Raw genomic sequence first — 25,927 nt, 5'->3', positions numbered from 1 at the left:
ACTCAACTCACTGGATATTTCCTCTTCTTCAGATCATTCTTTGTAAATTCTAGACATGTTTGTATGTGCAAATCCCAGTAAATCAGCAGTTTCTTAAATATTCAGACCAATAACCATTACACTCCCAGTGTCATTAAATCGACTTTTGTTCTTGTTCTGATGCCCAGTATGGACTTCGGCGAGTCACATTGACCATGTCTGTATGACTAAATGCATCGAGTTGCTGCCATGTGATTGGCTGATGAGATTTTTATATTGATAAACAACTGAACAGGAGCCCCTAATAAAGTCGCCAGTCACTTTATCATTAGAAGAAACAGTAAAACAGTTGAGTTGAGGACTTTTCGAGCTGGTATCCACTCAGATGCCTGAATGCAAACACATTGCTGCAGACTATCAAACCATCTCAGACAGTTTTCATTATGAAATTGGCTTCAGTAAAAACTAATGGTTAAGTCTGCATTTAATCTGGAGAAACTGGGAAACTGTGTGTGCTCCTGGAGAAAAAAAACACACTTAAGCAGCATCTGTGCAACAATAAAGGCGCTTATTCAGAAATGAATGCAGACCGACCGTATGTTTAGCTCTGATGGATTGCACAACAGGCAGGTGTCAAGTGTCTGCTAATTGATTTTCTCACCATATGGAAATTAATGGAAGCCAATGGCATCCTAGGAAATGGAAATCAGGACAGCTCCATGTACTGCTTACTTTATCAGTAAGTTTCTGTTTGTGTTTATAGAGCAAAGAAAAATATCTTTAAAAAAAGCAAAACAGAATCTACACACTCATCCGGTTTGTGCATCATAAAGACAGTTTTAAGTAAAACAGGAATGTGGATTTTCTGTTTGTGCCCGTTTACAAGGCAATGTTTAAAAGGCTTGGATCTTGGCGAGGATGTATATAGAATGAGGTGTGTGTGTGTGTGTGTGTGGAAGGTGCACATCCATATGGGTTTGTGTTTGTACACGTCTGCGTGCAAGCGAGGGAATGAAGAAGCGAGCGGAAGAAGGATGGAGAGAGTCTCATTTGTATTCACCATGAATCTACATTCACCTGCCAGAGCAACAGCAACCCCCCACCCACTCTACCCTCAACAGATGGCCACCCGTCAGCTCCCAGCAGATACACACATACACACACGTACATTCTTTCTCTCTCTCATTCTCTGCCTCAATCAAGTAGGCACACACACACACACACACACACTCACATCGACTCAAAATAAGCTTCCACACACTTAGAGAGACGAGCAGGGATCCTCGGTGTAAAAATGAAGTGGCTGAAACATATGATTAGAAACAGGGAGGGAAGTCATTAGTACAAACCAGAGCTCCAGTGTCACGTTATTTATCCAGCACTGAGCATACATCAATTACCCATGCACGGATATGCTTAAATATTAATCTCCTTATTCGTCCTCTTTCCCACCCTCTCTGTTTTTCTCTCCATCTCTCTTTGCACCACATCTATCATTTTCTTTCATTTTTACCCCCCCCCCCCCCCCCCCCCCCCCCCCCCTTTTTCTTCATCTCCATCTGCCTCTTCGTCACCTTCAGGACCAGTGGCTGGCTCGCAGTCCTATGCTGCAGAGGCGTGTGTACCACGTCATGGCGGCGGTGAGGAGGCAGCTCTACGTGCTAGGTGGGAACGACCTGGATTACAACAACGATCGCATTCTGGTCCGACATATCGACTCGTACAACATGGACCTGGACCAGTGGACACGGTGCTCCTTCAGCCTCCTCACAGGTGGGCAAAAGGGGGGTGAGATCACCATGGTGACAGTAAACAAGTCATCAAGCTTCAGGACTGTAAACAGATGCAGGAAAGTCATTAATGTGACATGAACATTTGAGTTTTTCCTAGTGTTTAGCTGCGGCTCAGAACTAAAAAAGACGACAGAGAATGAAACTATTGGAACGCTGTAGATCACGAGTCTCCACGTGATGAACTATAAAACTAGGATTATTGAATTTTCCATGAAACAAACCAGATATGAATGTTATTACTGAGGTTTTATTAGATGTTTTTCACACCTCTCTGTGTTTTCAAAGTCCTTATAGTGTCTCCAGGCTGTAGTTAATAAATGACGTCCACTCCACTGTGCATTTGTTGGGTCGAAGTGTAGAAAGGAGTATTTCCTTAAACAATAAATGACACACTGGAGATGAACTGGTAAAGAAGGCTCTGTTAGAGACTCTCACTCTCAGTGAGATGTTTCAAAATTAATCTTTAAAGCTCAAACCATATTTTTCTTTAACTATCTTTAATCGTCTTTATTTATTTATTTATTTTTTTTTTATAAATAAATGGATGTATAAGCTTAACCTTTTTAACCCCAGTCAACATGCAGACATTGTTTTTCCAGCACAGTCTCTGCTGTCAGATTATGAGGCTAAAATGATGTAAGTTCAGTGTATCAATAGATTTGGCAGATAAAGGCTTGCAAAAACCAGTAAAAGTAATTTATTACTAGCAGTAATTTGTAGAAATAGCACTGATAAACATTGACCAAGTCTTCTCTCACCTGCACGTCTTTTTCACTGGTGTCTTGACTTTCAGAAGAAAAGAAATCAGCATGGAAACAAACACACAACCGGAGCAATTTACATATTTACACTGTTTTGTTTTTGTTTTTTTTTTTAACTTTTTACTGTTATTAAGGCTACTATTAAACTACTAATTTCACAAAAAAAACTTCAGCTCAGCAGGTTTTTAGTTCCATAGTGTGTCAAATACATCCTTTTAGTTTTACTCCAGCCATTTGACCACTATTTTTCTTTGTTTCAGACAGAGATTAAACTTTATGTTCACTTGTTAATTTTTGACTACTTCTGATTGGATAGTACTGTTAGTTTAGTTTAACATAAAGGTTTTTGGGGTTTTTTTGGTTTTTTTTAATCACAATTTCTGAGTCAAAATGAAGGTCTTTTACAGTGACAACAAAGTAGTCAAAGAAATCTATTTTTACCCTGACAATGTGATAAATAATAGTGGATTTACCATATAGTCTGAATAAAAACCACATTTTGTGGCTGGATTTTCAACCCCCTATATATCACTTAAATGATAAGCTTTCAATTCCACTTTTTCTCCACAGTTAAACTTCCTGAAAACTGTTGACAATTTGTGGCAGCAAATGTGAAGCTTTAAGGGTTAAACTGTGATTTGTGTGTTTCCTCTCTTAACTCATGAATAAACTTTAATGTGTGTAAAATTTTAGGCAGTCAAAGGAAAGAGGACAAGAGCTCAAAGGTGGCTGATAATACATCCAACATTTTTATCCTGGTTCTGCCTTCCCCAGGTCAAAATGAGTCCGGTGTAGCGGTCCATGATGACAGGATCTATGTGGTTGGAGGATACTCTATTTGGACCAATGAACCTCTGGCGTGCATTCAGGTGAGAAACCTGGGCTTTAGTTTTACTGTTGTGAAAATGTGGAATAAATCAGATGAAGCGAATCCACATGAAGTTATCTAAAACTATTTACAGACCCATGTTTGGACTTCAGCTCAGACACACACACAGAGTTTTTAACATAAACAATCTTAAAGATGCCTGTATGTGTTTGTCGAAATGTCTGAAAACAGTCCAGGTTCGGCACAAGTTATCTGGAAAAGTGACTACATACCACTCAACTTTAAAAGAGTTTCTTATTATCATAGCTGAAAAAATGAATTATTAATTGAGTCAGACTTGTTAAGATGGTGTTTCTACTGAATAATCCAATGTGTGTTTTAGAGTGGTTCCCAAAACTTTAACATTGTGATTTAAATGAAGGCCAAGTCCACCGAGAGACGAGTTGAAGTGTTTTCACTTTTTTTCATCATTTAGGAGTTTCATTTACATGGAACCTGTGTTTTGAGAGCATAAAAACATTCATTCATTCATTGTCTGAACCGTTTAGTCCGATCAAGGCTCACGGGGAAGCTGGAGCCGATGCCAGCAGCCTTTGGGTGAGAGGCAGGGTACGTCCTGGACAGGTCACCAGTCCATTTTACAGCCTGAAAACATTTACTTTTAATTTCATTATTAAGACATGTCTGACAAATGGCTTAATATTTTTTATTTATTCTTAATTTGATAAGAAATGTAAGGATTCATGTTGGTAATTACTTTAATTCTGGTTTTATCAAAGCAAAGGAGTCAGCTAGAATGCATCAGTTACAGTGAGAAAATAAATAGATGAAGAAAGAAATAATAATCACACCCAGTATGTTTAGTCATGTAGACATGGTGAAGATGAAGCATCAGAATGAGGAAGAAAGAGGATTTAACAGACTTTCGTGATGAGATGATGGTTGGTGTGAGTGTTTCAGAAACTGCTGATCTACTTTTTCCACTCAGAGCTCTAGACTTTACAAGACCGATCTGGAAAACAGAATATCTGCAGCGAGCAGCAGTTTTCTGGATGATGGTGGAATAAATATGAAAGCATGGATTGGACTGGTGGTGTAATGGTGTGGCAGATACTTTTCCAGCACTCTTTGGGACATGTGTACCAACTGAGCATAGTTTAAACATCACTGCCCACCTGAACACAACACATCACATCCTCTACACCAGGGATCCTCAATCCTGGTCCTCAGGGACCGGTGTCCTGCATATTTTCCATGTGTACCTGCTGCACCACGCCTGATTCAAATCAATGTGTATTTAGCAGACATTGCAGAGCTTGTCTGAGTCTGGGTCAGGTGTGTTTCAGCAGGAAAACTTGTATAACCTGCAGGAGGGTTGGAGATCGCTGCTCTACACAACAGTGAAGAAACAACGTGTGTGTTCAGTGTGAGGTCATTCCTCAGCAGCCATCACCCTCCGACACAAAGCAATATCATCGTCATCATCATCATCTTTGTAATTAATTCATTATTATTGTTTTTCATTTAAAAAAAAAAAAAAGCCTAATACAAATAAATTTCCCTCTGGGATTACGAACATATTTTTCATTTAATATAATTCTAATAAAGTTTTAAAACTGCCAGCACTGTTTCATTTGTGACACAAAACTGAAAATTGTATCTTTACTATTATTTTGATCTTGTTTATGTTTAAAGTGAGAATGCCGGAGGGGCCGAGTTTGGTATGTAGGGAGGATGACCAAAAATAACTTGACATATTAAGGCCAAACTTTGTCATTATAAAACTACAAAAGACTTTGGGAATTTCATCATCTACAGTAAAAAAATTAAAATGGAAAAACCTGAGAATCAGAGAAATCTCTGTGCTCAAGGGGATGAAGCTGAAAACCAATATTGAATAACAGTGAACTGCGGGTCCTCGGGCAGCGTTGGATTAAAAAAAAAAAAAAAACCAGAGATAATTCTGTGGTGGAAATCACCTCATGGCCTCAGGAGCACTAAAAAAAACTGCATGTTGACAGTTTATTGCTGCAACTGCTGACGCATATTCTACCGCACCGCCCTGTCTGGGTCCAAAGACATTTAAAGACAATTTGAGGTTAATTGGAAAACTATGCTTATGAATCAAAATTTGAAATTCTTCATGGAAAAAAATACAAAGATAGTAATTATTATTAAAAAACAAAAAAACACGACGTGATCTTTAATCAACAGAGATAAAAAGCCATCACCTTACTGTAAGTACTGGGACACATCTGACAAGGCAATATTAAAGATACCTGACATGTACACATGATGTGTTCCCATCCAAAAGGGTTTTTTTCTGAGGAAAGCTTTGGGTTATTTTTCAGCATAACAGCGTGTTGTCCTCTGTGAGACATTTTGATCTGGTGATTCAGGCTGAATAGTTGTTAAACCACCTGGTAGGGATGCATAAGACCCAGATAGGTGATGCTTGAGGTCACCTTCTCAGTTTTACCCTGCATCCCCTCATAACTTCCAACTCCACACCACCATAGAAAAGTGAAACATCTAAAACCTGAGATAGTAAATCAAGTTTTCTTCTGTTCAAGCATTTAGGGGTGTTATGACTTGGGTGACTGATATTGTAGCAACTAAACTGCAGGAATAATCCAGCTGGCAAACTGACCTGTCTGCTGTCCAGACGCCCCACCTGCTAACATCTAGATCATTATAAAACACAATAACTTGACAAAAGAAGTGCCACAATCTTGAGCAGTTGCAACATTTTATAAATAAGAATAAACCAATTAAATAAAAAAAATAAAAAAAATTCTAATTTTATCTTTAAAAAGACTCTAGTACCAACTCTCTACAACATCTCACTAGTATTCAGTTTAAAAATGAGTCTGCTTCAGTATTAATGTGTTAACAATCAAATGTCAAGTTTATTTACAGATGGATTTATGGATTTATAAATGGATTCTCTCCTAGGGGAGTTTATAGTTACTTAGTTTGTATAGTTACTTCCACCAAGACAAGGATTTTTTTAAAGGATTCTCTAAGGTGGGGTTGATTTTTTTCATTACAACTTCTAACTTTAATAGATAATTCTCTAAATCACTGTTAAAACAAAACAAAACAAAACAAAAAAAACCCTCCAAGATAATATCATAGTAGATATTAAATTAACCAACAACTAACACAGATTTCCACCATGAGAGAAAATGCTCATCTCTTCAATAACTTCAGGACTAGTGTAGCCACTTGCTATTAGGAGTGATTCCTAATAAGATGTGGCATCTATGCTGATGAAGGAAATAGTAATATTAGCTTGAAGAGCATAGAGCATTAGCATGGAGTTTCTAAAAAGATGAGCTGCTGGTTTTTTTGGGGGATTTTTCTATCCTACTCTATGGCTTGGTCTCCAGCCCAACAGATTGATATGAATGGATCATTTAGATTTAGGCAGAACCTAACAAGCTGTTGGAGCGCCACAAAACACATGAGCAGGAGAACATCTAAACTAGGATAGTGGTGCTTGAGGACCGGTATTTCTTTTGGAAATATGGTTGAATTTTCATCATGGTGTAAAAATGGCGAGACAGAATCACTACTGAACATTTACAGATTTCTCAGAGAGGCTTCCCGTAATAACGGCTGATTAAGCTTTCACACTACATCCTACCTCGGCTCTGAGCTCTCACCAACCAGTAAAAGTCTGTCTTATCTCGAATTTTGTTTCGTTTTGTTCTTTTCCTTTCCATTGTTCTTATTCTCACTTCCTATAGTAACGCTGTCTTGCATTTCTTTAATGAATCAGCCATGGTGCCCATTCAAAATGACCATTAGTTTAATATCCAGCTGCTGGTGAAGCGAAACTCAGCTGTAACGTAACCTCCAGGCAGGAACACTGAGCTGCCATTTGTGCCTTCTGAGCTTCAGAATACTGCAGGGCAACAACAGCTCCAGGAATATCCATAATAACACCACTGTGCCATCAAAATGAGTCGGAAACATATATTTTAACGGTCACAAGTATTTAAAGCTATTTTTATGTATGGCTTATGTATTTTATGGCCTGATTTGTTCCGTTAGCGTTAAAGAAACTTACTGATACTGAGCTGTCTTTGGATCATAAACCAAACCAAAAAACTTATCACAAGACACAAAGTGCATATAAAGTTGCAGTGCAGATGTTGTGCAAAAACAAAAAACCTAAACAAAACATGGAAGTGAATATGATTTTCCTCTTGCAGGTGTTGGATCTGAGCACAGAGGGGAAGGAGGAGGTTTTCTACGGACCAACACTGCCATTCGCCTCCAATGGGATAGCCACATGTTTCCTCCCAGCTCCTTACTTTACCTGCCCAAACCTGCAGACCCTCCAAGTACCCCATCACAGAATAGGTGCTGTTTAAGAACAAACTGAACACAGACACACACCCAGCTAAACCATAGACAGTCAGTATTTGCAAACTTGACTGATGAAAATGCACTTGATCATTGTGATGTACACGGATTTCTCTGAAACACCCAAATGCATTGATCGTACTTTCCAGATTTAAAATGAGCCATGCAATTCTCCAAACTTCTATGAACAAGCTGCACTCCATCAATACAGCATATTAGCTGTATTTTCCCAAAGACTGAGACACTGATGATGATTAGCAATGTCATGATGAGCAAGTTGTTCTCCAGAAGACATCAGCTAAATGCTGCTCCTGCAAACAAGTAATAGTCAATAACAAAAGAAGCTGAGCTGCTCAACTAACCACAGCCGTTCAAAAAAAAAAAAGGCATTTTTTTGTAACCCATAATAGGGCTGTAAGACTTTTTCTAGCTAAAAATCGCTAAACGGTATAACTTTTCCATTTAACCTCTATACTCACATTTGTGGCCTGAAAAACATGTTAAAAGTTTTTCAAGATGCAAAAGGACAAAGTCTGTTTTTTTAAGTAAACGCATGAACTTTGACCGCATGAGGCTGAAACTCATTAATGCATAAAAGACCATGTCACTTTTTTATTAAAAAAAAAAAAATCTTATGTAAAAAATAAAAAATATGACTTAAAGAAATGACTCACCTGCTAAAGCAGTGACATGCCACTCTATGTGTATGCTGTTGACCTGTGTGTGTGTGACTTCTATTACGCTCAGGACCTAAGACTGTTTATGTTCATCTGAATGTTTGGTTATTGTCAATTCAACATGTATGGGTTGAATATTCTCCAGAATATATAAATGTATGGTACTGCAGTGTCATTTAAAATCATTCATGAGAAAAAAAAAAGTCATACCTGGACTTCCCTCGTCTGTCCAAAGCAACACGTCTGCAAGAATATATGGCAAATATGCTGAATAAAGATGCTGTAAAAACGCACAGAGCTGCCGTTTTAATTAACAGTTGTGACTTAGATGCTTAATTATTTCCCATTATTGTGCAAAAGCATTCCTCTGCTGCTAGCTCTCTGCAAGGATTCACTGCCCGGCTGATACTGCTGCAGGAGCAGAACTCAAATGAGAAGATGCATTGCAGTTTGGTGAGGCTGGAAAATGACAAGCAATGACAGAAAATGAGACTTGGTGATTGTAGGAGACAGAAGTGAGACTTCATGTGATGAGGCGCAAACTAAAGCTGGATTGCAAGAGATTGCAAGGCCAAAGAGAGAAGGAGAGAATTGGAACAAACAGTACTCCTCTCCTTTACTCATTTTTTTCCTTTTTTTTTTTTTTTTTTTTTGGGAGGGAGTGAGTATTGAACGCTTTGGGCTCGCCCCCGACTGTCATCAAATCTACAATTCAGAGCCAACCCAGCAAAGATGGATCCTGACAATGTGAAACCAAATAGTACTTTGAGGTTCACTTTCCTCACTTCTCTAAATGAAAAGGCAGAGAAACTGGCAAAGGAGCACATTTGCATTTATAGTCACATTTTATTTCAGTAGTAACACATCCTGCACCTTCTTTACAACATGTACAATATATACAAACTGGTGATATTAAAGCACTGAAAAAGTTTGATAAGTCCAACTTATTAAATGTTCCCAAGATGTAACAGAGGTCGCTACATTTTCCAAGATCTTTCTAAGACAAGATCCAGATTAGCAAAAAATATCATGCCAGTGATTCTTGGGGGTTGTCTGCGAGTCGGCCTTCTTTGAGAAAAACTTCAGTCGCTCTCCAGGCTGCTTATTTCTGCCTGCCCACTCTCCCCGAGGAGCCGCAGCAGCTTCATATATGCACTCCTGTTGCAGAGGAAGATGTGTCATATTCAGTGAAAGCACACAGTTACAGGATGGTTTCCAGTCGTAGCACACGACGCCTGCTCGTTGTCTAGACAACTTATAAATAGTTAAAGGCAATGAGTACTTTCTGCATGACTCCCAGGACGTGATTCATGTGTTCAGCTCACCTCAAGTCGATGTTCTTGCCCAGTCCTCTTTTGTGTTCAGAGTTTCTCAGACTGAGAGTCAAGCTGGGGATTAAAGCTTGAACCGCGGACGGATTCAGGACGGCTACGGTCTCCAGGACACCGTAGACCTGCCTGTCGTAGACGCCCTCGTTCTCCTCCACAAACGACCTGACAGCATTAAAATGACAGAAAGAGTTCATTCAGCAAGTCTGCATCACAGTTTTGAGCCGTGAACATTTTCCTGACAAAGGAAATGCAACAACAGCTCTCAGCGTGTAAATGTGCAGATATTTACCGCTTCGTTTTATTATCAATTACCGTAAGACAGCGATCATCTGCTCACACGCTCCCTCTCTGGATGCAGCGGCGCATCGCTCCACCACAAGCTGTAATGCATCTGTGCCTACCTTCCTCACTGCACGAGCGCGCGCACACACACACACACACACACACACACACACACACACACACACACACACACACACACACACACACACACACACGTACACAACGTCTGATATTGGAACACCAGCTTTATTTCCAGGTAAAGTTGTGCTCATATTTATTCATACCCTTTCATTAAAGAAGAAAAAAACAGCTGCCTGTAAAGTAAGCTGAAATTGACTAAAGTAATAATCAATAAAAATTTTATGAAAATCATTACATTATTTTCTAATTCTGATTCAATAGAAATATTTTTTTTTAAAGCAAACAAATAAGACAATTTATTACATATTACATCAGTCATAAACTAATATTTAGTTGAACAATCCTTTAATGTTTCTGCTCCAGTCAGGTGTTTTCTGTTCCTCTCAGTCAGACTTCTGCACCTGTTGACAGGTATTTTGTCCCACTGTTCAACAGAAAAGTGCTCTAATTTGTCCAGGACCAATTTGTTTGTTTGTTTTTTTCTTTCTTCAACTCAATTAAATGAAAAAACAGTGTATTATATGACTAAATTATATTTTTTGCAAATTTTTAGTTCTTGTTCCTATTTTAAGTCTCCAGTTATTTGAGCGACTGTTGTAAATTCAGCCTTTTCTTTAATGAAAGGGGATGAAGACATATGAACACAACAGTAATTGAGGTTTTCAGGAGGAGACCGTGTGAGATTTGGGTGCAAGTCGGACCTTGTGGCTCATTGACCAGCATCAAACAGCGCAGCAGAGAGGGGAGGGGCAGGGTGAGGAGGGTGACGTCTGCGTCGCCGTTTCGTCTCAGAAGCTCCAACAGAAACATGAGGACTGATGTGAGGCGAGGAGGGGGAGCGTGACCTTTGAACTGCAGAAAGTTCTCGCTGTGGAGTCACAGAACATCATTTATCGGTTTCAGTCGAAGCGATGCGACATTGTCCAGCGCATCCGAGCTCTACCTACCAAAGCACCTCGAGAACTGTCCTCCTCAAAGCGGCTCCCCGCGGGGTTGGGTTGGCTTCACAGGCACCCAGAAGCACCGGGTGGTTGCTGATGACGCCCATGGAGGGCGAGGCGGGGAGAAAGTGGTCCAGATATCTGCGGGTTACAGAGTGAAGCTGCTGCCTGAGGTAAGTTCCCTGCGACTGAGAGACACCTGAAGCCACTGACAGACCCTGAAAGAGAGTACATTAATAAAACAAGTCATTAATGCCAGTTTATATTACTGTGGTTGTGTTTCTTTTAGGTCAACAGCTGTGAGGAAAGAGGTCTGTCCTCACCTGTAGGTACAGGGGCAGGCTGTCTCTCACAGTTTTGTCCTGCTGTGGGAGGTGGTGGGGAAGGAGGAGTCCGTTTACAATCCGGAACAACAGCTGCTGAGCTTTGGAAGCGGCCAGCAGGGGGCCCCAGTGCTTCACTATGCAGCCTGGCTCACACAGAACAGAGAGACTTTGAGTTGTCTACAAAACTATCATCACTTTTTACTGCTGCGTGTTACTGGAGCTGCACTGCAACTGTAACAACATATGGAGCGTGCTCGTACCCACAGCCCAGTACGCCAGCTGGATGCCCTCCTGGTTCTTGCTAACCATATAAGGTTTAATGTATTTCAGGATGTCGCCGATGTAGTCGAGGGCTCTGGTTACCATGGCCGACTTCTCAGACAGGAGCTGCAGACCGCTGTACACGCTGCCTACAGCCTGACAGCACATGGAAGCAGATAAGGATGAACATTTGTGAGAACGTTTGCATGTAAATGTAGGCTGCTGAAGAAGAAACCAGATATGACTGTGATGTAGTTTGAATACATTATAAAGAGTAGAAGCTTATGTAAAGGTTTCAGGTTTTTTTTCCCTCTTAGATATGCAAGAATGATGCGTCCTGGGACATTTCAAAGACAAACATTACTCATGAATTCAGTCCTCTTAAGGCGACCGCTGCTATTAGCATGAATATACTCCAGTGCATTTGTTTTCTGGAAGCATGTTTTACCTTGACAAACATCTCCAGGGCTGCATTGGGCTCGGGCTTGCCGGCTGTGGGATGGAATCCGGCTTTCTGCAGAAGACTGTCCACCTCCGGAAGTCTTAGAACAAGCCGGGTCAGTTCACACAGCTGCTCCCCAACAACCCGGCCTAGATGAACGCAAACACAAACTCTGAATCAGTTCTCTCTCTTCATACCAATACCTGTAACATCTGAACAAGCTGAACTCCAGAGATCAACACACAAGTCATAACTTAAACTCCTGAGTAAAGAGGGGGCTGTGAAATCACCTGTTCTGCTGGTAGACCCGTCAGAGTTCCTGTGAGTGTGTTGCTGTAGAACACATCTGATCCAGGTTCTCACCGAGAGGCCTTGAGCCGAACCGGACACGGCAGCATTAGCACCAGCGCTCAGCGACAACACCAGCTCACTGGGAAGTCACAGACACAACAAGTAGCAACGGAAAGTTGAAGGAAGTTGTTAACGTCTAAGACTTGCAACGTTTTGTGTGACTATGAAGCTGAAATAAAAAAAGGGCTCAAGCCGTTTCTTCACCAGGAATGAAGCTAATGGCTCATTTTATAGGTTGCATTTGGTGAGAGCTGTCAAACGTGCAGCGATGCTCAGCAGGTGGGTACGTCTGAACATTAAACAAGCGGTGTGTCCTTATTCTGCTTTTTTAATCAGGTGTATGAAGCTAAGGACACTGAGCACAATAATCACGTTGTTTCGTCCCTTTCAGTGTAATTTTAAAGATGCGCAGCACTCTGATAGCAATAGCTTTGTTGGTACTAATTTTAAAACCCTGAGGATCCTCCATGTCCTCGTCTATCCATCAGACCGTGCACTTGGATGAAACGTTGTTCATCTTTTAACCTCGTCATGTAATGGAAAAGCCTAACTACCTGTTTTGGAGAAGGTGTGGAAGGTAGCGTGTCACCAGAAGTGGATGCACCATGTCATCCCAGCCAAAGCATTGCATGATGGAGTGGACTGGGTTGGGCTGAAGGTCTTGGGGGGCGGAACTGGGCAGATCAAAGGCCAGCAAGGTGAAACCTGAGGAAAGCCAAAGTAATTCTGTCCTTTAGTTCTTCAACGTAAATGTGACGTTTTTAGCCGAATCCTCTCGAGTCGGACTCTTCAGGTCCGTTCCCGAACGTCTCTCTGGGGGTGGGGTGGGGGGTTACTGACCTGCAGCTGCATCCGCCAGCTGTGGTGGAGGGGTCTGAGAGAGGCGCAGGTTGCGCAGGAAGGGGAAGAAGTGCCCCCACAGAGCAGATGCTACCGCCAGGTGGCGCTCTTTCATCACACTGTTGGTAGCGGGCGCCCAGGTCAAGGTGGGCGCCGACTGGATGGGAACGCTCTGCTGATGGACTCGTCTGGAAGAACACAGACACGTTCACCAAAGAAAAGAAGAAATAAACAAGTCTATTTTAAACAGCCACCCCCCCCCCAGCCCCAACCTTTCCCTACTCCACCCTCTTCAGCTCCTCTGTTTCTCTCCTTCGCTCCTCCTTCATTTTCCTCGCCTTCTCTCATGGGGGATTACTGGGTGCGGCGGTGCGCTGCAGTGTGGAGGGGGGCGGTGGAGCAAGGTGTGGGGAGGGAGGATATTACAGGCATCGACTGGAGCCTAACGCTGATCCCCTGTACACAGACTATACTTTGGCTCTTGTGGCTCATCCCTGGCTCCGGCCCCAGTCGCTCCAGCAGCCCCACAGTGGCTGGCATTAGCCCTGATAAGCAGCTGAAGGAGCTGTAATCTCATTTAGACTGGAGATGATCCTTCTGTTCCTCTCACTCACCCACACGGGGGTGTGGAGAACAAGGGGTTAAGGTGTGACGGGGGGAGACAGAAAGGATAGAGGAACAAGCAGCCCCCTCTTCCTACCTCAACCATGCCAAGGTACACATGCGTGCGCGCACATACACACATCGACGGTGCCTTCCCTTCCAGCAAGGTTGCATCTAATCCAGAGAGAGCTGAGACAATCGATTAGAGTCTGAATTCATTAGCCTCGTTACTACAGCAGAATGGGCCTTTCACACCCATCAACCCTCATTGTACAAGACATCGTCAGAGACCCCACTTAATCCTCCTCTCTGTGCCGTCTTATGTACACTCACACAAACACACGCGCACACACACAACCGCAAGGAAGCACGGTTCACCTTTCCCCAAGATGCTCCTCTAGAAATGTGCATAAAACAAGAGTTTAGCGTTAGCAGTGTTGGTCACTTTCCGTTTCTTTGCTCCTAATATTTGTCATATTTGCAGGATACTATATGCAACCTGAACAACTGTATACACAGTACTACTGTTTATATTACACACTGAATACTACTGTCATTTTTATTCCTGTTACTGCTAACATTACTATCATGTGCATATTATGTTTACTTTATCATACCGTATTATCAGACCATATGCACACGACTGAACCCATATCATGTGATCTTACCTGCTCCAACACGTCTTTAACACTTAGACATGTTATCATGTTCAGTAAACCACTGTTTTCTATACAAGTTGTATTACATCACAGCAATTATACTTTTTATTTATTTTATTTCACTTTAATGTACAAATCGTACAATAATATAAGGTTTATTGTATTGTGTTACACTGTATACTCATCATACTCCACTTACTATAAAATACAGGGAGGTCTCCTTCATGGAACTTCGGCTACAAACCGACCAGGGACATTTGCTGGAGAATGACTGCATAGATAATTATCATGATTATTGCATGTTTATTATATGACACCCTACTGTACTGTATTAGTATATAATGATATGCAATAATCTAATAATAATAATAATAATGTATTATACTCTATAACTATGAGATAATACATTACATAACATTTTACTGCTGCACTACAGAAGGTCATGCTGGAATTATCACGTTACTTTTTATATAATTTACTGGTTACATTTACACTTTTCTTTTACCTTTACGCTGTATGTACCGCATTAAAGCTGTAACTGCATAACTGCTAGTTTTCTCATGTTTTCCTTGTTTATTATCTTTTTTATAACTTCTCATGTGAAACATGGAAACTATGCTGCCGGCCATAAATCGCCCCTCTGTCATAAATAAAGCTTTTTTTTTTTTTTTTTTATTAAACTGACCTGAAACAGACATTTAACTCAGATAATGACATTAGCTGAATGATACATCTTTTTATCTTTGCTTTTGATAGAAAATTAAAGTGTTTCTACATTTTTTGCTTTACCAGAAGGTGTGCATCTTTTCCAAATAAGAACATGGGAATTAATTGTTTGTGCCAAAAACAAATCCAACAGGATGAGTCGAGGTCAGCTCACCTCATCAACCAGCAACACCCCCACCGTCCCAAATCACAGGGTCATGGGAAGAAATCAAAGTGAGGCATTATGTCTGCGCCTGGCTTCTTGCCTCGGTACCATGACGGCGGCTATCGAGAGGGAATATTTGGACCCTCCGCTGCCTCAACCATTGGCAGAATAATTCTCTTAATGTGTGCAGATTCCACATGGCTCTTAATAGACGTAATGATGTTCAGGCTAAATTTGCCAGGATATGTAATTGCCTATTAATTGTGTCACAGAAAAAGGCATTAATCACAAAGACATACCAAGAATTGCCAGGCTGAGGAATTATGTTTAATTTGGTGGGATGAAAAGGAGACACGCTGCATGGTATTTTCCTATTTGCCTAAATGGGTCAGTGTGTTCTGGGCCATAACACAGAGCGCTTCGGAGTTTTCTTCGCTCTCTGGGGCATTATGTGCACATGTTTACCAGCCATCCCTCAGATCCCAGTTTGGAAAGGGCTGCTGCTACAAATGCTGATAAAACAAGGCAAAGTTAAGTTACCTTTCCTACATATTTACATCACTCCTCAGTCCATAACCCTCCTCTTTCGCATGATTTCTGCCTGCTGTCACCTCCACTCCCAGCTCCACCTCCTCACATAAACAGACACTGTTCCAGCCATGGATCTCTGACCTTCGGCTGGGGTCATTCGTGTAACAAACACCCCTGTCCGATAGTTGAACCTATTCTGAAGCTCTGCTAACTGCCATCTCTCACACACCCACAGCACTGCTGCCGTCCTCAGAACGACAAGGGGGTCCATACAGGGTCCCCTGAGCATGTAACTCTAACAAGGGTTCTAGCAGCACCTGCTGAGGGTGGCCAGGGGGTCAACGTACCTCCTGAGACTAACGGGAGGCCTCGATGCAACACAGATTCTTTACAGACAGTCGTGCTGACTGCACAATCCTCCCATTGTCAGTATGGGAAGTGAGCGGACTCTGGGCTGGGAAGAGCAAGAGACATGGTTCTATTCTGCTGGCCGGCCGGCTTGGCCTTTGCTTAGCGACAATCCAAACATGCCCCCCCACCAGTGGAGCAGCTAGGTTAATAATGAAAGAAGAATTAATGTTGAGTGAATATTTGCACCTGAGTTGTGAAAGGACGGTCTGCAGGAAAGCTAGGGCAGAGTTCAGCTCGGACTGGCGACAAGCAGGTAGCAGCCAATCAAAGCCCTCGTTGAGCAGCTTTTCCTCCGATAGGCTGAGACTGGGGCTCATCTCAAACACCTCGACCACGCCCTCCAGGTAGGAGGCGAGCGGCCCCCAGAGAGCAGTTCTTCGAGACGTCTCCGTGGTCTTGTTGTAGAACTCCTTGGCTGTCTCGTTAAAGGAGGCGGCCAGCCAGGTGGCCTGGGCGCCGACATCCAGACCCCTGTCCTGCAGTAAAAAACCAGGTAATTGCTCAGAAAAACCTCACTTTATGGATCGATCTTTACATTACAGCTAAAAACCTAAAGACAAATTCCTTTAACTGGTATTTATGAGAGGTAACGATCAGCAAACACACCTGGAACAGCAGCAGCAGCGACAGCTGTCCCCTCCAGACCAGCGTACGGTAAGCCGGAGGGCAGTTAGAGGGCAGAAAGCCAAGCAGCTCGCAAGCTCTGCTGGCCACGTCCTCCAGCTCTACCTCATGGGCCACAACCAGAAACAGCAGCAGAAAGTTCATGAGACCTGCTTCCGACAGCTCCTGCATCTTCTTCGACGAGAACCGAGAGTAAATCCTGAAAACGGGGAACAAACACGAGCGGAGGGTCAAAGAGGTCAGCGCAGGAAGAAAAAAAAAATCATTTAATGAGAACTATCTCACACATCTCTTTACCTCTGATAACCAACTCATCGGATGCAATTTGTTTTCCTAAAATCCCCGACTTTAAATGTTTGACAAACGGAACTTTCTACCTGCCTCCATCACCCTGCAAGCTCCAGGGGAGAGACTGGGCTGCCCAGCCTGTGTGTGTGTGTGTGTGTGTGTGTGTGGGCGAGAAAGACAGAAAAAAAAACAAGAGAGTGAGTAAGAATAGAGAACCACCCAGTACGCTGTTACATCCTGCGGGCACTGTGGAGAAATGCCTTTAAAGATCATGTTAAATGTCAGAGACACTCAGACACACAGCAGTAGGTGCTTGGTCCCTCTCTCTACAGCCAAACCAATTTACTGCAACACCAGAGAGAGATCAATAAATCCACACACACACGTGCGTTGCCACACATCCAGCCTTGCTGTTTGCTTGCCTGGCAGGAGAACACAGAAGGCTGAAGCCCCCGTTACCCCGCCCTCCTCCTCCTCCTCCTCCTCCTCCTCGACATCGCATCTACCAAACACAGACGCAACCCACACAGGTGAGTTGAGCTGCTGTTTGGGTCAAAACACAAACAGAGAGCATCCTGAGACAAACTCTGGAAGATGTATGACTGATGCAGAAGGAAACTGAAGCAAGGATGGGGGGGGGGGGGGGTGTCTGGGAAAGACCAGGTTAACACCAAACCCAGCTTATTTCCACCCACATAAAAGCATAAAAGAAGGTGGAGAGGCGTGCCGTCAGAGCAGGAGGAGAGGGAGATTTAAATAGATGAGTGGGTAATATGTAACCAGGATATAAGCAGCATGCTGGGGTGCAGCAGTGGGGATTTTCTGCCTTCTCTCCCAACCTGTCGGTCTGTTTGTTTATTCCGGACAGATTTTCTGTAACGGAGGCGAGCAGATGCTCCCGACTCCTGGCATGGTAGATCCGCATGCTCGCAGCCGATCCCGTTAATGTGGTCGTTGTGGGTGTCCCGCACAGCCTGGCCAGGAGTGGGAACGTTGCCGAAACGTTGCAGCGGTACAGTCGGCACGCCTCGTTTTGGTGGAGGGAGGTGGAGCAGGCGAGAATCTGGACCCATCCCAGCCCAGTCTAGCTCTTGCCAGGCCCCCCCCTTACCTCCCCCCTTGCTTCCCCGCCACCCGATGTACCCTCTCCATCCGTGCTGGAAACCAACACAGCTTTGTTAAGGCGAATTAACCGCCACGCTCGTTAGCTAATTAGCCCCCATGTCTGCAGCGCTACTGAGCACATTCCAGACAGAGGGAAGTCATTAGGCGGATTTATCTGCGGCTGCCACTCTCTGGCAACCTGCCGCTGGGGTACGGTTCGGTCCAACGCTCGCTTCTGATTTCAAATAAATTTGTTCATTTAGTTTTTTTTTTTTTAAATTTTTTTTACATCCAGCCTAAACACACACTCCGTCCCCAGTTAACACCCTCACGTTCTCTTAAACCAAACCATTGCTCTAAGGAGCAGGTGCACAGCTTGCGTGTGTGTGTGTGTGTGTGTGTGTGTGTGTGTGTGTGTGTGTGTGTGTGTGCATCAGTCAGGGGCTCCTTGGGTCTGGCTCGTGGTGAAGAGCAGGTGGTTGACTCCTGAGACACCTGCTCCGCTGGTGGGCCTGGGTAAATATCAAAGCCTCACTGGGAGACTCTGGTGCACCTGGCACACACACACACACACACACACACACACACACACACACACACACACAGACGAGACTCAGATGCATGATAGTTTGCAATCACACATGTTGTGCGAGCATTACGGCAGGTATGCACCTACGCACACAATCCAAACAGCTGTTTAAACACATCTGAAGACGGAGGAGATCATTTCCTTTTTTAAACCCCAGTCCTGAATGGTAATTACTTCTCAGAACCAATCCGACCAGCAGCGCCACCGCAGAAGAGACGACAACGCTGCCAAGCCGCCTCTTCATCCTTACCTCCCCTTGATCTGCCTCTGTGAGACTCCTCCGGCCCGGTCCTGGGCGAGGCACAGCGCCAGCACTCGGAGGAAGATGTGGAAGGAGTTGGCAGAGCGATAGAGCTGGGTGTGATCCGGAGAGTAGAGGGGAGAGGGAGAGCAGCACCTGCGGGCCTGCTCCAACAGAGCCAGAGGCGTCTTGTTCAGCGTGGCCAAGCCAGACATCCCCAACCATGGCACGGTGAACGAGGCGTTCTGGAGAGGAGAGACGCAACGTTGCTTTACTCTAACGTAGAACTGATCAAACTTAAAGTCAAAACATAATTAGAGTGGAAACAAAAAGAAAAAGCAGCTAAATTAGTCAAACGCCGCGGAGAATTTCCAACTAATGGGGTTAGAATATTTATTGAGGAACAGCAGAGAGCACAATGAACTGATTCCATGTCTGTTCTTACCAGGTTCTTACTGAAATAGTCCCAGAGGATGGAGACAGCAGCGGTGCTCGGCTCCCACAGCAGACACAGACTGAGACAACAGTGGACGTGCATCCTGACCTGCTCCTCTGCTAAACCACTCTAGAATTAAATATATTTGCTCTGTAAATTTATTATGCAAACAGAAATAAAAAACAAATTGCAGATGTTTAGGAGCAGTGCTGACCTTGGGAATAAACTTCAGTAACTCTTCTACAAATGCCCAGTTATCCTCCTGCTGTTTCTGGAGGTGAAGATATAAAATATAACATGACAGAACATCAATCGTAGGTCTTTAATCATCAGATGCTGAAACAAAGTTGCTCAGATATACAAGGTGCTTCTGTGTCGCTGCGTTAAGAGGAAAACAGAGTAGCTCAGCTCTCCAACACAATGTCAAACCAAACAGACTTATTTCAGGAAAAAAAAGCCACCAAGCTTGCAGAAATAATGTTGTTATTAATCCAACATGAATGAGATTAAATAAAATCTCCTGCTTTGAACCTGAAAGATTACATTTTAAAGTGAGGCGTCTGGACAGATCTCTGATTTTCCTGAACAACTGTTTAAACTCTCAGACCTGCTGTCCAGAAATCCATCACAGTTCCACACTGATAACTCTGCCAAACACTTTTCCCCATGATTCCTACCCCCACGTTGGAGTAGGAACATTGTGACTCTTGGTCTCTTACCTCGTTCTGAACTGTTCCGCTGCGACTGTGCTGACCCAACATTGCCAAATGAGTGACCATCCACCATGTGAATCCCAGAGGGTCTTTACAGTGTGTAGGAAGGCCACTAAAGTTCTCCGCTGCAGGCTTCCCTGCAACCAGGGGCTTCAGCAGTGAGTTCATGTAGCTCCACAAAGACTAGCGGGAAAGCACATTGGTTAAATTAATCTGGGGCCAATTTATAGTGCGACTGTGGATGTGGGTGTTTTTGGGGGTTACCTGTGTGTGCAGCCCTTTCTTCCTGTTGTCCAGAAGGTACATGAGCAGGATCCAGAGCTCTTTGGTGCAGGTGCACAGGTAATGATTGCTGCTCACTGCCTCTGTAGGTCTCACCTGGACATCAACAGGATTCCTTCAACATCAGCAAACGCAGCTTTCATCACTTCAGCTATGAATACTAAATAAAATCAGAAATACCACCTTGCTATACTTTCCCATTGCCAGACCAGTAAGGTCACAAAGCAGACTGCACAGGTGCTCCTCAAACAGACTGGTGTCAGTCAGGTTCTCTCCCGTCAGGTTGACAAACACCACCTGGCCTGGAGACAGTCCCCATGATAACGACTCCAGATTTGTCCCGTTTCAGTGCATTTACTTCTGAAGAATCTGTCTGAAACTCATACCTTGCATCTTGTGACCAAGCATGTGCAGGATCTCCAAGACTGACCAGTGTACGTCGAGATGAAGGTGCAGCAAGTGCCAGGAGGGAGGAAAAATCTGTGGGAGGAATGTGGAATACCAAGGTTCAGATCAATAAAAGAAACACACATAAACACAAAAAACACCAATAAAGTTGAGGGAGTCATAAAAAAAACAAAACAAAACTAAAGTAATTCAGTTATTTCCACACTTGAGTTTGTTTTCCAGCGAGCTGACCGTTATGTAACACATGCTGCATCTGCGCTGCGTAACCTGTGATCAGCAGTACCTTCCCCTGGTTCTGTATGCTGAAGGCGCTTTGAACACCGGCAGGCAGATCCTTGAGACGTCCTACGAGGAGTGTGATGCCAAACAGCTCCTCCAGAAGAACAGAAGGGAGCTGATGTTCCATCTCCTCAAAGGGATGTGAGCGACCTGCATCCAGGGGCCTGTGAGGCTTGACATATCTGAGCACACACAGACAACACACTGAAACCTGCCGAATGCACAAAGTTTCAGCGTGTGCTGCTTTCAACATTGAATATGTTGTTTTACCTGTGCAAGAAGACTTTAACATACTGCAGAAATGAAACGCACTGCTGTCGAAGGTCCTCTGCTTCATAGTGCAGCTGGCCTGCCAGTCCTAAGGAGCAAATGCATTCATGCTGCGTTAAACTAGACTCCTAGAGCGAACTGAGAAACTTTCTAATGCAATTAATGATATGAGTACTTAATTGTCAGACAAAATAAGACATTTTATCAGAAGAAAGACAAACACATTCATTTAGCGTTACATAATGAGACAACATGCAAACTATTCACAGTTGAAGTGAGGAATGATCTGATTTTAAGGCAACATTCTGCTGATATGGAATCTGACAGAGTTATCTGCATTGCGGATCACATTTACACAAACTCACCAAAATCATGTGAGCTGGACTGGACTAAAGTCTCCAACTTGTAAAACTTTTGCCTGAAACACAAAAAAGAGCAAAGTCGGAGAATTTTCTTTAGTGAACATTAAGCCAAAAAGTAAAAAGTCTCTCTGAAACTGATATGAATAATCTCTCTGATGATAATTCTGTGCGCTTTATAGGAGGCAGCATGACACGCGTGCAGTACAGAAGGTCTTTTCACATACTAAGAAGTATCAACCCTAACATGTAGCATTACCAAAATCAAGGAGATAAACTCTGCGCCGGTCTGTCGTGGTGAAGAAGGAGCTGAGCCAGAAGGGGAAGCTCTCGATTTACCAGTCGATCTACATTCCTACCCTCACCTATGGTCAAGAACGAGATCTCGTATACAGGCGGCTGAAATGAGTTTCCTCCGCTGGGTGGCCAGGCTCTCCCTTAGAGATAGGGTGAGGAGCTCGGTCATCCTGGAGGAGATCAGAGTAGAGCCGCTGCTCCTCCGCATCAAGAGGAACCAGTTGAGGTGGCTCGGGCATCTGGTTAGGATGCCTCCTGGACGCCTCCCTGGTGAGGTGTTCCAGGCACGTCCCTCTGGGAGGAGACCCCGGAGAAGACCCAGGACACGCTGAAGGGATTATATCTCTCAGCTGGCCTGGGAACGCCTCGGGATCCCCCACACAGAGTTGGCAAATGTGGCTGGGGAGAGGGAAGTCTGGGCTTCCCTGCTTAGCCTGCTGTCCCCGCAACCCGACCCCGGATAAGCGGCAGAGAATGGATGGATGGAAAAACTCAGCTAAAAGTCACTACCGAGCATTGCCATTTAAACAAAACACAATTCAAACTCCAAAACATTGTGAGGCATTTAGTAAAAACAACAGAGTAGCACTGTCTACTTTAGAGTGTCAGATAATTTCCCATCAAACTAACCACACCCACAAGGTGTCATATGACAGAAGAGACAGCTGATCATAAAGATTCTGTCTCACCTCTGTGGGACAAAAACTACATGAGCTGGAAGCCGAAATCCTAAACCATGTCTTACTTGTGTTGTTTTGTTTCAAACTTTTCCCACTCTTCCCATCATATACTATGCTGAGCTTCACTTCCTTCTGGATGCTTTTTGTTTCTAACATGAATTTTGGAGCTATTGCATCGTTCTCCTGACTGATTATCAAAATAGGAATTGATCATTAGAAGTGGCTGATGGGTTGCTGAAATATATGCTGAACATCTCCATTAAACATCTGTCAAGCTGCTCTGGTTCACTTTTTTAGCTTCTACTTTCTCCAGCTCATCAGACATTACTTTGCTAATTTCTAGATGAACTGGACCGCTGTCCTCTAGTTCTCACTTGAAGTAATTAGGTTTTTATTTAGGAAGATGTTTACTGTGTTCCAGCTAAATGGTAAAAGATTCCGCACTTCTGACACTTATATACCAACCTCACATATATCAGCTTTCTATTTAGCCTATAATCATACATACCTCCCTAGTATTTGTGAAAATATACTTAATTTATTTTTGGTATATTACTTTAGAAGCATAAAAAACAAGCATTGTGATAAAGATGTACATCTTCTGCTTCTGTGGACAAGGTCAGGGCAGGAAGTAGGAGGTGGAACTGCCAACTATTAACTTTAGTTTAGGTTTTCTTCAAAAAGCAAACTTAAGCATAATTGGTTAAATCCAATCTTACCTGAACAGACCAAAGAGTAACTTTGTAGACTCTACTAATGCTGTCTCTGTTACCCAGGAGAAGCCAAAGATATCCACTGTGTCTGTCTCGTACTCAGCAGGGGCTGGGTCAAGATGCAGCAGCAAGCTGCAGAGTGGATCAAATAACAACACAGTTTACTTACAAAGGCTTTTCTCACACCATCAGAAGGTAGGTGATGTGAATGATAAAAAAAAAAATAAAAAAAAAATGGGGGAGAGAGAAAGTGTGGTGAGAGGGGGTTGGGGTGTTGCAAAAGATTACAGGATTACAAGGAAGTCAACAACGCTGAACTGACAGACATTGATTGTACCGTTTCAGTGAGCCTCTTGCAGTATATCCATCTGAGGACAGTGGTCCAGTGGTGTCATCTCTTACTTCAGAGCAGCAAAAGCATGGTGGTCGGGTAGGAACCAGAACACAGCTGTCTGCTGCAAAGGGGGAAACTGGTGGAGTGAGGGACTCACTGAAGTCATCTGCCATGCTGTCAGCAACACCTTTCATGATAACAAGTAGAGGAGAAGCATTAAAAAATAGCTCATTTTTGCATTTGAAACTAATTTAAACAGAAGTAACACCTTAACAGATATTTCCACCAGTGTATAAGCATTTATCTGAAGAGAGAATAAATATACACATGCCCCATAAAAGCATAAGACATGTTTCATGCACATCCTGGGTATGGTAACGATGCTCATATCTATCAGGCTATTTCAATACATTTGTCAGGAAATCCGTGAGTAAATATTTCAGCAGCAGTTAAAACAAACTTTTAATTAATTTACGAAAACGACTGCGGGGCCATGTGTTTGGGGAAACATGATAGCCTGAGCTTCATTTACCTTTATAATGACTAGCAACTTTCTTGTAGCAACGTTATGCCCAATGCGTAGTGCGTTCGTAGAGTGAAAATAAATACAATTCCTATAGAAACACAAGATAATAAACAGTGACTAACCTTGTATTTTCATTTCTTATTCAATTCTTACGGTACCATAATATGTAAAACTACCTACAGTGAAAACCAAATGTCATTGCAACATTGTTTGGATTGTCTAGCTCTCCCGCGCGTTCAGTGTGCGCATGCGTGGACACGCCGATGATTGGTCCGAAGTTTGGCGATAGGCGTGGCCAGTCAGTCCCAAGAGCTGTGATGACAAGAGGTTTCCCTGCTAACTACTTCCTCTGTCGTTCTTTTTGTCCGTTTCCTCAGGTACTTCTGGTAGTTGTCATTAAAACATATCAAATAAGTATCACATATGTGCTATGTGATATACTATGTAGGTGAATGGTTACTTATATATGTGAAAAACAGATATTTTACTCTTTATTAAATTAAAAGTAATTTAACTAGCTTGAAAAGAATTAACTTGGTCTTTTTTGACCAGTTTTTATGAAGTCTGTTTCACGCCAGTACTATTCAGCTGTTTTGTTTAACTATTGCTAACACAATTATAAAATGTCTACATTTCTTATTTGCTTATTTCCATACTCTTTAGTAACATCACAAGCACCGTGGCACCTGTTTCTTCCCTTCCATGGGCTGTTTAGTCAGTTTTAATCCTCGGTTTCGGTGCAGGGGTTCCGCCCAAACTAATTCAACATAATGCAGCGATTTAAGTAGAATTTTAACCACGCGAGCCTAATTTCCATATGCAGATCTGTTTCTCCCAACCGTCCCTCTCGCCATCACACCATTTCTTGCATTCTAATGCATTCTCACATCTTTACAAAAATCCTCCCCACCCGTCTCACGCCGTGGATGTGCTCGTTTTGTCGATTTCAAAACCGGTTGTTTCTGCACGTTTGTCTTTCCCTGCCAACAGATGCACCATAAAAGCAGTGGTTTGCATGATTTACTTTGCATCTTTTATTAGCACGAGTCAGCAGAGAGTACAAAAAAAAAAAAAAAAAAGATGGACGCGTCGAGAATCTTCTTTTCCTGTCGAGACGCCGACCTGCCGTCCAGCTTTCAACAGGAGGCTGTCCGTCTGTGTGAGGGATCTGTCGCCTGGACTGCACAGGTAAACCTGTTTTCTCTTTACTTGTTTTCTTTCTGTCTTTTTTTTTCTTTTCTTCCCCCCCTGTTCCTGTCTGACAAAGCCTTTCTATCATGTGGTGCAAGGCGAAGTGGGAGAGAGATTGAACCTGTGTCATCTCCCCCTCCCTTCTCTTTTCCCCAAACCCCCCTTTCCTGGATTTGATTCACAAATTGGA

At 43.1% G+C, this 25,927-nt stretch overlaps 2 protein-coding genes across 2 annotated transcripts in view; one reads left to right on the top strand and one right to left on the bottom strand.

Annotated features, from left to right (window-relative positions):
* klhl32 (kelch-like family member 32) overlaps nucleotides 1-7,744 on the top strand; it is a gene marked incomplete at both ends in the record, with an annotated part of 46,717 nt that extends 38,973 nt beyond the window's left edge. The window contains 3 exons of the mRNA XM_079239947.1: nucleotides 1,560-1,752; nucleotides 3,308-3,402; nucleotides 7,583-7,744. Of these exons, the coding sequence (XP_079096073.1) occupies nucleotides 1,560-1,752; nucleotides 3,308-3,402; nucleotides 7,583-7,744 (450 nt within the window). The remainder of the gene's footprint in view (nucleotides 1-1,559; nucleotides 1,753-3,307; nucleotides 3,403-7,582) is intronic.
* A 1,751-nt stretch (nucleotides 7,745-9,495) lies between these two features.
* mms22l (MMS22-like, DNA repair protein) lies at nucleotides 9,496-24,193 on the bottom strand (the record flags this gene model as incomplete). The annotated part of the gene is made up of 25 exons (XM_079240860.1): nucleotides 9,496-9,571; nucleotides 9,739-9,906; nucleotides 10,057-10,153; nucleotides 10,869-11,035; nucleotides 11,115-11,326; nucleotides 11,432-11,577; nucleotides 11,695-11,851; nucleotides 12,144-12,286; nucleotides 12,428-12,567; nucleotides 13,043-13,193; nucleotides 13,329-13,516; nucleotides 16,590-16,879; nucleotides 17,010-17,226; nucleotides 19,259-19,494; nucleotides 19,695-19,814; nucleotides 19,900-19,956; nucleotides 20,405-20,581; nucleotides 20,663-20,776; nucleotides 20,864-20,982; nucleotides 21,067-21,160; nucleotides 21,372-21,549; nucleotides 21,638-21,725; nucleotides 22,003-22,055; nucleotides 23,693-23,818; nucleotides 24,024-24,193. 25 exons carry the CDS (start codon nucleotides 24,191-24,193, stop codon nucleotides 9,496-9,498), a joined length of 3,684 nt encoding a protein of 1,227 aa, XP_079096986.1.
* Between the last annotated feature and the right edge of the window lie 1,734 nt (nucleotides 24,194-25,927).

The sequence above is a fragment of the Telmatherina bonti genome, assembly GCF_933228915.1.
Source record: "Telmatherina bonti genome assembly, chromosome: 5".
Lineage (NCBI taxonomy): Eukaryota > Metazoa > Chordata > Actinopteri > Atheriniformes > Telmatherinidae > Telmatherina > Telmatherina bonti.
The sequence above is the reverse complement of the archived record's forward strand: the minus strand, read 5'-3'. Positions and strand labels throughout refer to the sequence as shown.